General features: G+C 47.6%; 1 protein-coding gene across 1 annotated transcript; it reads left to right on the forward strand.

The window, feature by feature from the left end:
- Positions 1–1,643: 1,643 nt before the first annotated feature.
- Positions 1,644–4,916, forward strand: NFKBIA (NFKB inhibitor alpha). Its single transcript, XM_029952063.1, has 6 exons — positions 1,644–1,992; positions 2,583–2,691; positions 3,027–3,237; positions 3,527–3,615; positions 3,746–4,006; positions 4,339–4,916. The coding sequence occupies exons 1-6, from the start codon at positions 1,766–1,768 to the stop codon at positions 4,384–4,386; spliced, it is 945 nt and encodes a 314-aa protein (XP_029807923.1). The 5' UTR covers positions 1,644–1,765; the 3' UTR covers positions 4,387–4,916.
- Positions 4,917–16,341: the final 11,425 nt, after the last annotated feature.

Consider the following 16,341-nt stretch of genomic DNA (forward strand, 5'->3'; position numbering starts at 1 on the left):
CTGTGAGATCATGACCTGAGCCAAAATCAAGAGCTGGATGTTTAACCAACCGAGCCACCCAGGTGCCTCAATAATTATATACTTTGTACATCGTGTGCTTCCAGAGACAATGGAGTCTATCTTTGGGAAATTTTCATTGTAACATGATCATTACTATCCTGAAGGTTTTATTTCTTGATGTTAGGTTTTTTTCTCCTCACATGGTTTATCTTACCCCTACTGGACCAGATTCCCTACATCCAGGTAGTTGGAGGGGTGGAAGGAGAATGGCCAGTCAAGTTAAAGATGAACGCAATAATTTCTGCACAACTATAGAGGCTCCTGGGGCTAATTCTGAAGAATTCGGACCCAAGTTGCTTTATTTTGCCCGGACCAATTCTAGAAGTAGATGTATTCAATTAGAGGCTTGTTGGCTGGGAGATGGAGGTGCGGCGGGGAACAGAAGTTCTATTTCTGCAGGGGAAACCAGAGGATAAGGAGCCTGGAGTGGCTACACATATTCCCTGGAGAGGTCCAACTGCTTCAACCCCCCCCTTCCCCCACCCCAGGACAGGTGCACATGGAGCCAGCAAGGGGGTAATGTTAGGGCTGCCATGAGCCTCCCTGTAGTGTGCTTAGCAACTACTCTCTTAGCTGTCCTTAAGGCCCAATCTTGTGTAAGTCACTACTCAACTAATTCTTCAGCCTCTTCCAAATGCTCTTGGAAATTTGCCCAGCTAGGCACCCAGAAGTAGGCACAAAATCCATTCTCTACAGCAGCACAATGCAAATCAGAGAATATGACCTCGATAATTATTTTGTTAATGCAAGGTAGCAACCTATAACCTCTACTACAAAGATTAACACCTTGCTTTACTTGAAAAAAAAACTTATGGTCATATTCAGCATTCCCCCCTCCCCCCAATACAGAGCAGAGTGCTTCCCTCTCCAGTTAATGGGGCTGTTAATCCCGAGGAAACGATTTGAGGGTTCTCCAAGCATTTAAAACTTTTAATGCCAAAGCATTCACAACTTCCACCTGAGGTGGGCGGGGGCGCTCGGGGAGCTGCTACCTGTCCCCGTGCTGCAAAGAGCCTGGTATTAGCAGCATGGCAGAGGCAGCCTGCAACCTTCTAACTAGCCGGGGCGTCCTTCCCCGCAGAGAGAAGTTTGGGGAAACAAATCCCCTAGTCTAGCCATCATTTCCACTCCCGTTTTCAAAAGATCAAAAATCGGAAAGGACCGGCAGGTTGGCAAACCCCAAGGAGGAACTGCCCGGCAGGTCTGCGTTCTTTGGGATCTCAGCAGTCGACGACCCCAAGTCGAATCGATCGTGGGAAACCCCAGGGAAAGGTTTCTTGCAGAGAGACAGGATTACTGGGTGCAGGCTGCAGGGAAGTACCGGAGGAGGGGGCCTTAGTCGGGAGGACTTTCCAGCCACTCAGCGTTCATCAAAAAGTTCCCAGTACATGACCCCAGTGGCTCATCGCAGGGAGTTTCTCTGATGAACCCCGGCTCAGAGTTTAGGCTTCTCCCCCTCCCACCCCCGGCCCGAGCAGAGGACGAGGCCAGTTCTCTTTTCTGGTCTGACTGGCTTGGAAATTCCCCGGGCCTGACCCCGCCCCAGAGAAATCCCCTGCCAGCGTTTATAGGGCGCCGCGGCGGCGCTGGCGAGCCCACAACAGTCGCAGCCAGCGGTCCTCCCCTCCGTGACACTGAGAGGCAGCGAGCGCGCAGCCCGCGGCCGAGCGCACCTGGGCAGCAGCGCCTGAGCTTTCAACGCGCCATGTTTCAGCCCGCCGAGCACGCCCAGGACTGGGCCATGGAGGGTCCCCGGGACGCGCTCAAGAAGGAGCGGCTGCTGGACGACCGCCACGACAGCGGCCTGGACTCCATGAAGGACGAGGAGTACGAGCAGATGGTGAAGGAGCTGCGGGAGATCCGCCTTGAGCCCCAGGAGGCGCCGCGCGGCGCCGAGCCCTGGAAGCAGCAGCTCACCGAGGACGGAGACTCGTAAGTGTCGCGGGCCGGGGTGGCGGGGCGAGGTGGGGACGCCCGGCCTGCAGCGCGAGGCCCGCGAGGCGGCCGCAGACCGGGGTTTATGCACTGCCCCCGAGACCTTGCAAAGCGCCGGGTTGTGCGTTGCGGGGTGGGGGGCAGGGGATTAGAGTTCGATCCCGAGGCGGCGTTGCAACAGCCCTGCCTTGCAGCCGCGCGCACCCCCCCCTCCCAGTCCGGGTCCTTGTCCCGGTCCTCTCGGCGGGGGCGGGGTGGCGGGGACGCGAAGTCCCCGCTTGCATAAGTGGGGCGGGAGTTTCTGCCCCGCTGGCGGGCGCCGCGCGGCCGGGAGGGGAAGTACAGGGCGTTCCGGCCCGGCAGGAGGGCGGGGCGGTCTGGCCGGCGCCCGCCGAGGAGGAAGGGGGGGCCCGGAAAGTCCCTGGGCGCCTGCCAGGAACACTCAGCTCATAATAACCTCGCGGAAAACACCGCGGCCTCGGCCTCCAGAAACCCCGGCCTTGCGCAATACCCCGCAGCCCGCGCCTCCCTGGGCCCCACGCAATGCACTCAGCAGCCCTGGGGGTTTTTCCCTCTCTTACCCTTAGGTTTCTGCACTTGGCCATCATCCATGAAGAGAAGGCATTGACCATGGAAGTGGTCCGCCAAGTGAAAGGAGACCTGGCCTTCCTCAATTTCCAGAACAACCTGCAGCAGGTGCGCCACCTTGCCCAGACCCGTGCCTCTGACCCAGTGAGGAAGTTGCATCTAGCACAGTTGCTCCCAATCCTTTGTAAATTAATCATCACTGGTCATTATCTGTGCTGACCTTTAACACTGGAATCAGCCTACATCCTAGAGAGTAAAGAAAATTCCATTGATTTGATGAGGCCTTTATGAAAGCCCACCTGGGGGCCTCTGGGACTTGTCTTGCCCCTTAACCTGTCTTGGAGGAGCATCACCCACAACCAGAAGATCTCTGGGGTTCAAGGGAAGACAGACTGACTTTGGGCCATGGCTTATGCTCTTTCTGTCCCCTCTTCTGTTTGTAGACTCCACTCCACTTGGCTGTGATCACCAACCAACCAGAAATTGCTGAGGCACTTCTGGAAGCTGGCTGTGATCCTGAGCTCCGAGACTTTCGAGGAAATACCCCCCTCCACCTCGCCTGTGAGCAAGGCTGCCTGGCCAGTGTGGGAGTCCTGACTCAGACCTGCAGGACCCAGCACCTCTACTCCATCCTGCAGGCCACCAACTACAATGGTAGGTCTGCCTGCCCTACCCTGCCCATTAGAAAGCAGGTGTTACGGAGAATGGAGAGGTGGGCCAACTTTAGGAGGCCAGGCAAGAGCTTAAAACTCTCAGCACTTCAGGGGTTGAGAAAATATGCATGCAAAACGCCTATTTGATACCTTTATGAAGTTCATTCAGAACCCACGTTCTGGGTTCTTCAAAATCAGAAGAATGTGTTCCCTAAAAGGATAGGTGAAAGGTTCTTCTTGGGATGTGAGGGTTGAAACAAGTGGTTATACTTCCTTCATTGTTCTTCTAGGCCACACGTGTCTACACTTAGCCTCTATCCATGGCTACCTGGGCATCGTGGAGCTTTTGGTGTCTTTGGGTGCTGATGTCAATGCTCAGGTGAGTGCCTCATGTCTCCAGATGGAATGCGTCAGCTTCCAGGTCCTCCTCAGTAAGATTTCACGTGTGCTTGTTGCAAGCAGAAATTCCAAACTCGGTCGTAAACATCTCAAATTCCTGTTGGTTTCAGGAGCCCTGTAATGGCCGAACCGCCCTCCACCTTGCAGTGGACCTGCAGAATTCCGACCTCGTGTCGCTTTTGTTGAAGTGCGGGGCTGACGTCAACAGAGTCACCTACCAAGGCTACTCCCCATACCAGCTCACCTGGGGCCGCCCGAGCACTCGGATACAGCAGCAGCTGGGCCAGCTGACCCTAGAAAACCTTCAGATGCTGCCAGAGAGTGAGGATGAGGAGAGCTATGACACGGAGTCAGAGTTCACAGAGGACGAGGTGAGTCTCCACCTTGTAACTCTGCACAAAGCACTACCTTCCCAGGCCCCTAGAGCTACTCTTTATCTAAAAATCTCAACGTAGTGAAGTTCTCAAACTCTAGGATGTGTGACCAGTAGTATCCCAAGAGTGTCTTCTTTGCCCTCCCTCTTTAAAGGAGAGGAACATTAAAGGAAAACTCTCTAAGCCTCTGAAATTAATTTATATTTGGGCTATAGAGAATGGAATCCAAGAATATTTGAGTTCCTGCCACGAGTAGTCCTCACCATTATCCCAGCGCTTTTGACAAAGGTCTGGAAGTTTAACGTGCCTTTTTTTTCTCTTGTTTTTAGCTGCCCTATGACGACTGTGTGCTTGGAGGCCAGCGCCTGACGTTATGAGCTTCAACAAGTACCTAAAGAACATGGACTTGTATATTTGTACAAAAAGAGAGTTTTATTTTTTTAAAAAAAAAGAAAAAAGAAAAAAAAATCAAAAGGGGGTACTTAACCATACTTCACACTGCGTGGCCCAAAACATTTACTGTTCTGGATCAGCCCCCGTTTTGTTAGTTTTGTGAACTTTGGAAGGGGGACAAGAAAGATCATTGGAATTCAAAGAAAACTCTTTCAAGCCTCACCTTGGTGGGGTTTTTGGAGAAGGTGACCCAAAAATATGATGAAAGGATTACATTTTATTTATTGTGCTTTTTCACTGAGTCACCATGGATTCCATGGCTGAGCTCAGTGGTGTCCTGTGACGTGTGACAAGCACGTGTGTTGTTAAACCTTTTGGCGCTGTGGGGTTAAAAGTCGCTACCTGTCAAGGTTTGTGTCACCCTCCTGTAAATGGTGTACATTGTGTATTTTGTTGGTAATTATTTTGGTACTTCTAAGATGTGTATTTATTAAACGGATTTTTACAAACAGAATTATCCTGATCCTTCTCCTTGAGCTGCAGCGGGGCTCCTAACTCTGAGAGTTACCTGATCCTCCCCTGGTGGTGGAGAATTGTGTGGGAGCACTTACCCAGCCAGCCACAAAGCCCTTTGCGAGAGCAGCTTCTCACACGGTGTACGTGTAGAACTCCCAGCCAGGTTTGCAGGCGCCCCGAGGGCCCAGTGTGGGAGGGGAGGCTATTGCAAGAGGATAGGAAACACCATTCTTAGGCTGGGGGTGGCAGCAAGCTGCTCGGCCTACAGCTAGAAACCTCCACTGTCAATTGCTTTCAAGCTACTTTAATCTATGCCAGGACCCTTCCACTTTAGGAAATCATTTGGGTCAAGAGGAGTATGCTGAAATCCTATTTTATAAACTTGGGAAAGATCTTTACTATACTCCTAGAAGTCCCTAAGGAATGGGCTCGGGAATGGGACTGCATTGATGTCTTTTAGCAGGTACCCACCTCTGAGCCTTCATTTCTTCATGTATAAACTGGGCTGTTGTGAAGATTGCACAAGACCGTGTACGTACACAGCATAGCAGAGTGCCAGGCACAGAGTGCTAAAGAAAACTACAAGCTATTGCACAACATCCTGTATTTCGCAGGGGAAGAAACAAGTCCAGAGAGAATGACCTGTCCTAGGTCACCTTGCAAAAGAGGCAGGTGGTTAACATCTTTTACCTGCATTCCGCCTCTAAATCAACCGATTGTTACCAGCTGTAGTAGGAAGGCTTGAAGAATCTTTTCCTCAGTGCAGTCTCCTCGTTCTAGGGAACGGATTTGACAAGAAATTAGTAACTTGTGAAATTTATGTTTAAATGCTCCATATCCATGTTTTTATCCCTAAAATATATCTCTTGCCTAGGCAGAAAGAGTAGTAAAAGAAAGTTCATGGCATTCTAGAAAATACAAGATGGCATATACATACAACTCATGAACTTTGGCTTACACCTTAGAAGACATTGTTGTTAGGTTATCCCTTTCCAGATCCATGAATGCTGTCAGTCAAGTGAATATGATGATCACCTTCCTCTCAGATCAAAAAAAGCCAGTCAATACATAGTGGGTCTTCCAATGTATAAAATGTATTGCTGTCGACTGGACTGACCAGTCAAAGCCAGCCCTGCCCCCTCCTACAGCCTCAGTCATCTAGAGCTGAGCACTGGGGTGGCCCCTATACCAGTCTTGCCTTCTCTCAGAGTGATCCAGGTGCCATCACTGAAACTCCCCGTGCATCCCAGAGCCCATGAACCCAGGTGCTATGATCTAACACATGAATATCGACTAGGTTCAGCTCTGTCGGATGATGAATAAAAGAGGTAAGAGGGTGTGGGGCAGAGGGGGAAGGAATAGCCACCTCATATCCAAAAGAACACAGGTTGGAAACTCGCCTTCCAAATTTGGAACAACTCGCTTAGCCCCTCTCAGTCAGACATGCCTCTTTTCCCCCTGTAATGGTACTGAATTTGTGCCAACTTTTTCATCACCCGTACTCCAGGTCTATGAGAGGACTGGAGAAATGGGACAAAGGGATGTGGCCCACTCTTCCGAAGCCTCCTTCATGACGAGTTTTGTGTAGAGGTGACACCTTCCAGGGTCATGGCAGGGAGGGCCTCTTCTGACCCATTTGGGCCCAGCCTCCCACATTTATAGACCTCAGCTTTTCTGCTCTTCAGGACCTCACTTCAGCGTGGATTCCGTCGTCTGCATAAATCTCGAGGTCACTGGGCCCAGTTTCTTACTCTCTGGTTCTTCTTCCTGTTTCCCCATCTCCTTTCTTTCCTTCATGCCATTGGTTGCGTGGCTGGAGTCTGGAGTTCCCTAAAGAAAATCTTAGAATGGAAATGTTCTAATCTGTAGAAAGTCTTTGGCAAATTTCTAAGCAAACCAGAACACAAGTTTTCAAAGAAAACAGTACAGCAGGCTGAGAGCCTTTTATGCACTTTAAGTTTCTCCAAGAAGCCAAAGGTCTTGTCAGGACAGGTAGAAGTAAGGGAGCCTTGGGAAAGAGGGAAGTGACAGAAGAGGGAAACAAAAAGTCACATCAGCAACTTGAATTTAGTTCCTTGATTCCTTTTGCCTGCCTCATCCTTAGGACAAATTTCCTTTATAGGTCACATGTACAAAGTCCCTTCCAGAAGGAAGGGTGTTGCTTTACAAGGGTACATGCTCCAGTCTGAGCAATCTGAAGACCTTCATGTGCGGCCTGGGTGCTTGGGGGTATTTGCATCGAAACTTTGATTGCTACTGGAAGTGATTAATGCTGACGGTTAGAACTGAGTCAGTGAGATGGGTTCTGCCTTCGCCCCCTTTCCTCCCTATTTTCATCAGCTTGCCTTAGGTGCAGCTCAGGTTTCATTTGGCAAGAAAGGTCAGAGTGGAACTCCAGTCAGAAACATGCCCAAAAAGCATTCCCCAGCACTGGTACTTGGGCAAGAAGAGCCCAGGTCGTCTCCCCCCATTTGAAGGGAGCATTACAGGAACTAAACCCAGATACCCTGTGTGTTTCCCTCCTAGGGAAGTGGAACTCTCAGATGCACTCATTCATTCACATAATAGAGCACTATTATTCCCCAGGTCCTGTGCCAAGGACCAGAGACCCCAAGAGGAACCAGTCACGGCCTCTGCCTCAAAGAGCTCCTTGCTTCAGTTAGAAAGGGAACTGAGCAAGCGGGTGTAAGACAGGAGGGTAACATGAAGTACCCAGAATGACGTGAGCTCAGATCAGAGGCCCCTAACACTGAGTGCAGTGGGGGAGGGCTCAAGAGATTACACTCTTGTTAGCTATTTGCCGCCACCCCCCCCCCGCCCCCGCCTCTACCCAGTACTATCTATTCTTATTCCATGTCCCAGATGATCAGTGGCACCTTTTGACAAGGGTCAGAGAACAAAGCTCTACTCAGAAGAAAACTTACGGGCTGCGATAGGCTGTTCATTTTTTGTATCTGTGTGTGATCCTGGAATCCAGAGCTGAGTCTGGAAATCTCCCACCAGCCTTTGAATTAATGGCAAATGATGTGCATGCCTTAGGCCAGATCTTCAACTCAGCACACACCATGGCCTAGAGACAGTGTTGAAATGCAGGTTCTGATTCAGTTGGCCCAGGGCTAGCCTGACCCTTGCATTTCTAGCAAGGTCCCAGCCAAGGATCTTGAATAACGTTTTTAGTAAAATGCTGTTTTATTTATTTAAGGCCAGCACTTGCTGGTACCACTAGTACCACTGCAACCAGGGTAAGCACCTCTGCAGCCGCAGAGGAAAAGGATCTGGCATCAGGCAGCATGAGTCTTTTGGAAAGTAAGGCAGGATCGTGAGTACCACTGGCCAAGGCCAACGAATCTGCCATCAAAACAAGGAAGCGTACTAAGGAAGGAGGCTGACATGTACAAGGCCAAAGGTATAATCAACCAGGTACAAGAAAGGAACAAAAATCCTCAAGGAAATGTATTTGAAGGGTGATATACTAATTAAGAAGTTGAAAAGTTGGTTTTTATTTTTCTAAATATTTATGGGCAGAGAGAGAAGGAGAAAGAGAATCCCAAACACGCTCCACACTGTCAGCATGGAGCCCGATGTGGGGCTGGAACTCATGAACCATGAGATCATGACCTGAGCTTAGGTCGGACACTTCACCAACTGAGCCACCCAGGCGGCTGGTTTTTGTTGTTGTTGTTGTTGTTGTTTTAGTTTTATTTATTTATTTGAGAGAAAGAGAGTTTAAGTAGGGGAGGAGCAAAGAGAGAGAGGGAGAAGGTGGGGGGGCGGGGAGAGAGGGAGAGAGAGAGAGAGAGAGAGAGAGAGAGAGAGAGAGAGAGAGAGAGAATTCCAAGCAGGCTCTAAGCCCAGCATGGAGCCTGACTCAGGGCTCAATTCCATGACCGTGAGATCATGACCTGAGCTGAAATCAAGAATTGGGCACTTTATCAACTAAGCCACCCAGGCACCCTAACAAGTTGGTTTTTAAAGTGAACTTTTTGTACCGTTGAATGGGGTTGTTGTGTCGTGTGGGAGGGGCCCTGACCAGGCCTCAACCTAGAAGGAGTCGGGAGAGAGCTGCTTCCGTATGACATAGTCCCCACTATCCTGATCAGAATATGAGAAGCCTTAATGAAGAGTTGACTAAAATATATTGGGGGAAACCATAAGCAAAAAATAAATAATCCAATTAAAAAATAGGCATAAGACATGAACAGACATTTCTCCAAAGAAGACATACAAATAAATGCCCAATAGACACATGAAAAGATGCTCAACATCACTCATCATCAGGGACATGCAAGTTAAAACCACAATGAGATATTCCCTCACACTTGTCACAATGGCTTAACTCAACAGCATAAGAAACAACAGGTGTTCATGAGGATGTGGAGAAAGGGGAACCTTCTTGCACTGTTGGTGAGGATGCAAACTGGTGCAGCCATTCTGGAAAACACTATGGAGATTCCTCAAAAAAAATAAAAGTAGAATGACCCTGTGATTCAGTAATTGCACTACTGGGTATTTACCCCAAAAATATTAATTCAAAGGGATACATGCACCCTGATATTTATAGCAGCATTATCTATAGCCCAAGCCAAATTATGGAAACAGCCCAAGTGTCCATTGATAGATGAGTGGATAAAGAAGATGTAGTGTATATATACAATGGAATATTATTCATCCACAAAAATGAAGTCTTGCCATTTGCAACAACATGGATGGGTCTAGAGAGTATAATGCTAAACAAAGTAAGATAGTCAGAGACAGACAAATACCATATAAATTCATTCCTATATGGAATTTAAGAAACAAAACAAATGAACAAAGGAAGAAAGAGAGAGAGAGAGACCAAAAAACAGGCTCTTAACTATAGAGAACAAACTGATGGTTATCAAAGGGGAGGTGGGAGGGGTTTTGGGTGAAATAGGTGAAGGGGATTAACTGTACACTTAACTTTTTCTTTAAAAAATTTTTTTAAATTACATTAAATTTTTCTGAGGGAGAGAGAGAGAGCACAAGCAGGAGAGGGACACAGAAAGAGGGAGAATCTTAAGCAGAGCCCAACCAGGAGCTCAATCTCATGAACTGTGAGATCATGACCTGAGCCAAAATCAAGAGCTGGACTGAGACATCCAGGTGCCCCCTCTTTTTTTTTTTAAGATTTTATTTTTTTTTATGGTTTTTATTTATTTATTTATTTATTTTTGAGAGACAGAGACAGCGTGAGCAGAGGAGGGTCAGAGAGAGAGGGAGACACAGAATCTGAAGCAGGCTCCAGGCTCTGAGCTGTCAGCACAGAGCCTGACACGGGGCTCGAACCCATGAACTGTGAGATCATGACCTGAGCCGAAGCTGCATACTTAACCGACTGAGCCACCCAGGTGCCCCATTAAGATTTTATTTTTAAGCAATGTCTAGGGCTCAAACTTACAGCTCTGAGATCAAGAGTCACATGCTCCATGGACTGAGCCAGCCAGGCATTCCATGAGTACACTTATCTTGATGAGCACTGAGTAATATATGGAATTGTTGAACTATATTGTACACCTGAAACTAATGTAATGCTGTATGATAATTACATTGGAACTCAAACATTTTTTAATTTATTGAATATAGCCCATATGGAAAACATACAGCTATTTAAACATAAGTTTTTAAGGTCTTTCAAATGGTCATATTTTCAGTTTGTACACTATATTTTTCAAAATCTTACTCAACTGATCTATGGTAACATATATCATGGGATAAAATAAAAATTTACTTCTTATTTATTAAACACATAATAGCACTTCCTAGGTGCCAGACACCATTCTAAGTGGTTTGCAAATATTAGTTCTTGCAATCCTCCAACTACCCTGTGAGGTAGGTGTTATTGTTATTTTCACAGGAAACTGAAGCACAGTCAATTTAAGAATCTCAGCCCAGGCCACACAACGCCAGCTTTGGGTGGGCTCCAGACCCACATTCCCAACCTGTTAGTATAGATGAGGCTTCAGGGTGCCTGGGTGGCTCAGCTGGTTAAGCGTGTAGTTTTGGTTTCAGCTCAGGTCATGATCTTACAACCTGAGTTAAGCCCCTCATTGGGCTCTGTGCTCACGGTACAGAGTCTGCTTGGGATTCTCTCTTTCCCAGTCTCTTTGCCCCTCCCCTACTCACTCGCCGTCTCTGCCTCCCTCTCAAAAAGAAATAAACATTTTAAAAAAATAATAAATAAATAAAGCAGGTTTCAAAGCATGTGTGGGATTCCCACTAACTAAAGTGATTGCAACTCATCGATTCTGAATCTGTTGCTTACACATTCATTACTGATATCCTACTGAAATTGGATAAATATTACTAAAGATGGTTTGAATTCTCAGGTGTCTTGTTAAAGGAAGAGTGTCTCATAGAAACTAGAGGATAAGGTGGAGAATGGAAGATGTGAACTCATAGGAAACCTCAGTAAACTGAACAATAGTGTGGGACCTGGATTCATCTCTGTATGTTTAGTGTCGAGTTTCATGTGGTGCTAAATAAAAGGAAGTGAGGCATGTCTCTCCTTCCAGGAGTTTCCAGTTGTGTGGTCTAGGTTCATTTCTGATTGAGGCTAGGTGTACCCAAAGTCACCACATTAAACATTTTGGTCAGACTTTTAGAAACTTGGCTGTATTTTAATATTCATCTCCAGGGAGGCCCAACGCAAACAAGCAAATGCAAGTTTTGAGGACTAATAAATGGGCTTCTTTTGGGGGAAATGTTCTAGTGTTGATTCCATTTTAAGTTGGGTTTTAACGTTCTCCTTCCAAACCCTCACACCCCCACCACTGGGAGGCAACTTCCGAGCATAGGACTTTGCTTCATGGCCCACCGTGTGTGACCAACCAGTTGTATGGGGTGGGCAGCCCTGGCTCAAAAACATTTCCGGGTATTTCCACTTACCTCAGTTGTTCTCCACAAAACACAGAGTAAACGTCCAGTTTGAAGGAAAGGCCTAAACCATCAATATGTAAATATCATTCATTTACAAGACAAATGGAATAGAAAGCTTTCACCTTTTTGACGGCAGAACTGGGAATAACAGTACTACCAGCAGTCTTGCTGGGGTGTGTGCCATAGTACTTTCCGGGTCTGAAATGCACACCCAGAGATGGGCAAGAGTGGCTCTATGCACACTGGCATCCACCCACGGTCCCCACAGCACCCCAAGGGGATGGCGCAAGGTCAAATATCAGTGAGAATTTCAAGTTTGGCTTAAGCGGGTCTTTCAATGCAGGGGCTTGATTGGGATTGGTGAAATTTCATGATAGAGCAGTTTGGGGTTGGAAAGAGCAAGGAGAGATTTAAGGTGAGGGGTTGGAAGCATCTCAGGCATGAACCATCATTGATGCTTCCCACTAAAGAGTTGATGGATCTTTCAGGAAATTCCTGTGATGAATAGTCAGGTTATTTGCCTAGGCAAGAGCAGCTTGGAATCGTAAAGTTACTATAATGAAGTTGAAGAATAGTTATGTTAATGTAGACAGTAAACCAGGGGGCTGAAGTGGGTAGATTCATCCCCAACCTGATTAGTCATTAGGCCTAGAGTAAGGGCCTGAGTAACATGAGGACACATGACAGGCACATTTTGATAAATTAAAATGATGGAAAATTCAGGACATAAACCCATGAGCAATGGGGGCAGGGGTTAGGCTAACAGGGAGTTTGCAGAGGAAACTCTACACACGGAGCACAGAGCAAGTGAGGCAGGGATCAAAAAATAAGTTTTAGGGGCACAAGGGTGGTTCAGTTGGATAAGTGTCTGACTTCGGTTCAGTCATGATCTCGAGGTTTGTGGATTTGACCCCTGCACCAGGCTCTGTGCTGAGAGCTCAGAGCCTGGAGCCTGCTTCGGATTCTGTCTCTCTCTCTCTCTGCCCCTCTCCCACTCATTCTCTCTCTCTCTCTCTCTCAAAAATCAATAAACATAAAAAAATAACTTTTACGTGTTCTGTCATTTCACCTGTAATTGAAGAGCCTGAGCTACAGTATCTCTCTTTAAACGCATTAATTTACATCACAAATTCACACCACCAAGTATCCAGGTAATCCAGCTGCTGGCGAATACTAATAGTAGACATCATTTCTCAAACAGTGGCTATGTGCCAGCCATTTTACCTACATGATCACTATAGGGCAGGGGTGGCATTATTATGCCCATTTTTCAGAGGTCCTGAAAGGGTTAGCAACTTGTCTGAGGTGATGCAGCCAGGAAGAGAGGCAGTGCTGGGATTCAAACCCTTCCCCCCGGGGCAGAGATTACATACATACATACAAAAAAAGAGGTAACTGATAGAGTTGCTACACGTGCATAGGAAACTCACCGCGCTACTGTGGAGCGGTACTGGGGTGAGTTCTCAAGGGCGGCCGGTGGGAACCCACCTGCAAAGGAGAGCGGGAACTCCACCCCCTCTAGGCCTGCTGGGAAACCCTGCCCAAGATCATTGTGATTAAGTTTAGACCACATTCAGCTGACTCTCTGAGGCAGAGATGGGTACAGTGAGCAAATGCCCGCCCCTGGGGCCTGGGGGCAGCCCTTTTCAAGGGCCACCACCCCTGGTGACTCTCTGGACAGAGGCAGCCTCCAGAGGGATTTCCCAGTTAATAGTATGTCGGGGGAGGAGGTCTTTTTGTAGGTATACAGACCTCCTTCCTCCTTCATTCTCTCAAACTCTGTTAATGCTGAGGCAAGAATGCGGGAGCTCTCTTTCCCTGCCTTTCCCACAAGCGGGCTAGTAAAAGGGTCTCCCTAACAAAAGCTCACTTTCCCCATGATGAGGCAGCCTGAGGGTAAACCAACCTGCTCCCACCCTGGGCACTAATCTGTACCACGGCGCCACCCTGGGCTAGTTGCTTAACCTCTCTGCTTCTCAGTTTCTCACGTGTAAAGCAGGATGGTACAGCCCTCTGGCAGTGGCTGTGAGGTTAGTGTCTGTGAAGCTCTGGCAAAGCGCCCTGCACGCACACGTGGTAAAAGCTCAGATGACAGCGCCTCCTATTAGGATTATTCACAGGAGCAGGCGCCTGGGACGCTCAGTCGGTTAAGCCTTGACTTCGGCCCAGGTCACAATCTAGATGTTCATGGGTTCGAGTCCTGCATCCGGGCTCTATGCTGACAGCTCAGAACCTGGAGCCTGCCTCAGATTCTGTGTCTCCCTCTCTCTATGGCCCCCTCCACTGTCTCTCTCTCTCTCTCTCTCAAAAAATGAATAAACATTAAAAAAAAAAAAAAAGGATTATTCACACTAGTGGTGTTGTAGCACCTGACACCCTCCCTTTGGCATCTCGCCCCTCCAAGTAGCACTCCTTCCTCTACCTCTCAGGGAAGCCCAGGACCTGTACAACCAGATTCTCTAATGACAAACTAGGGCAAGAAGCTTACCTACAGCCTCCATGACCTTGTGCCTTGCCCCGGGGCTCCACCCTCACCCAGCTCATTTTGGCCTCCTATTGTGGTCCCCCAGAGGGGGGATCAGATGGGCTGAGGGGGGGGGGCCCATTCAGCCTGTACTGGACGCACAGAAGTTACCCCAGGGCTGGACTAGGAGGGCCTGATCAGTGATGGGAAACTGACGGTTGTTGTTGGCTCTGGCCCCAGTGGAGGGGGCATTGGTGGGGGGAACAGGCCTGGAGGTACCTGACCTCTGACAGGCTGTAGAGCTTTGGAAGGTGTAACCTTTGCTCCTGTGATCAGCAGGGGGCCAGGCTCCGTCTGCCCAGGGGATGAGGCTCAGCGGAGATGCGCTATGGAGGGTGAAGGCCTTGCCAAGAGCCCACTGATAGGGGACGGTAGGCCAGGCACATCGTGCCTCATTATGAGGAAGGTGAACTTTTATTATGGAGACCCTTTCCTTTCCCCCCTTTTGTGAAAGGCAGGGATAAGAGCGCCCTCATTCTTGAGGTAGCATTAGCAGCAGTTTGAGAGAATGAAGGGGGAAGGAGGCCTGTATACTTACAAAGACACCTTCCTCATGCTCCTGGTACAATCTTGTCAGTGAGCAAAACACTATACTAAAGAGTTCTGCCCACTAGGAGTTTTAGTTTGAGGGAAAGAGAGGAATTCTGGTTAATTTAGGCAGAAAAGATTTGTGGGAAGGACTTTGGGGAGCCCTCAGAATCTAATGGAGGGCTAGGGAGCCAAAGAGAAGAGCTAGGCAGCCTAGGTTGGCCCACTGTGGCCCTAATGGAGTCCACACAATACCTCCCATTATTAGGCTCTGATTCAAGATCCGGGGCGAGCATGTGAGCTGGAGCCTCCAGCACATGCCTGAGAAAGGAGGCTGAGAACGGGAGTGGCTGGCATTTTTGCTTCAGGTTAGGGCATCTCCTCCAAACATAATAAGTGGGTTAGGATGACAAATTTGAGTGACAAATGTTCCAGGATGTTAATGGTGGTTAGTTCTGGGTAGTTGGATTGAAGAGTGAGGTGTCATTTTTGTTTTTCTTTGTAACTTACTATATGGAAAATTTCAAACAGATAAAAATGCAGAAAGAGTATTAAAATGAACCCCCATCTCTGGCTTCAGTTATCAGTTCCTGGACAATTCTGTTTCATGTAGACTTCCATCCACCTGCCATCCGTATCTTATTTTGAAGTAAACACCAGTCATCACATATAAGTTGATATAAGGTTATATAAGTTCATCCTTAAATACCTTAGTACTTATGCCTAAAAATACAAACTACATTTTATTTATTAAAACATTTTTTTTAATATTTATTTTTGAGAGAGACAGACAGAGTGTCAGTGGGGGAGAGGCAGAGAGAGAGGGAGACACAGAATCTGAAACAGGTTCTAGGCTCTGAGCTGTCAGCACTGAGCCCAACACAGAGCCCAAACTCACAAACTGTGAGATCATGACCTGAGCCAACGTCAGACGCTTAACCGACTGAGCCACATAGGTGCCCTGATTTTATTTATTTTTAAAAAGATTTTATTTTAAGTAATCTCTACACCTGACATGGGGTTCGATCCCACAACCTCAAGATCAAGAGTTGCATGCTCTACCAACTGAACCAGCCAGGAGCTCCAGAGAAGAACAATATTTTATTTTATTTATTTATTTTTTAATTTTTTAATGTTTTTTTTTTTAATTTATTTCTGAAAGATAGAGACAGTGCGAGCAGGGGAGGATCACCAAGAGAGAGGGAGATACAGAATCTGAAGCAGGATCCAGGCTTTGAGCTAGCTGTCAGCACAGAGCCCGACACGGGGCTCAAATCCACGAACTGAGAGATCATGACCCGAGCTGAAGCCAGACACTTAACCGACTGAGCCACCCAGGTGCCCCAAGAACAATATTTTAAAGGTGGAACTTTAATGCCATTATCACACCTAAAAAAAAATTAATGATAAATCAGAGATTTAAAAAATTCTCTTTGTATATTTCTCTATTACGTTAGTTGTCAGGAAAAAATAA

This window comes from Suricata suricatta, chromosome 9 (assembly GCF_006229205.1).
Source record: "Suricata suricatta isolate VVHF042 chromosome 9, meerkat_22Aug2017_6uvM2_HiC, whole genome shotgun sequence".
In the NCBI taxonomy this organism is placed as follows: Eukaryota; Metazoa; Chordata; class Mammalia; order Carnivora; family Herpestidae; genus Suricata; species Suricata suricatta.

What these genes read in the sequence shown, in the direction of transcription:
- NFKBIA (XM_029952063.1), top strand. Translation starts at nt 1,766, where the DNA reads ATGTTTCAGCCCGCCGAGCACGCCCAGGACTGGGCCATGGAGGGTCCC. An exon ending in TCCAGAACAACCTGCAGCAG is followed by an intron (nt 2,692 to 3,026) that starts GTGCGCCACCTT and finishes TTCTGTTTGTAG; the next exon opens with ACTCCACTCCACTTGGCTGT. An exon ending in GCAGGCCACCAACTACAATG is followed by an intron (nt 3,238 to 3,526) that starts GTAGGTCTGCCT and finishes TTGTTCTTCTAG; the next exon opens with GCCACACGTGTCTACACTTA.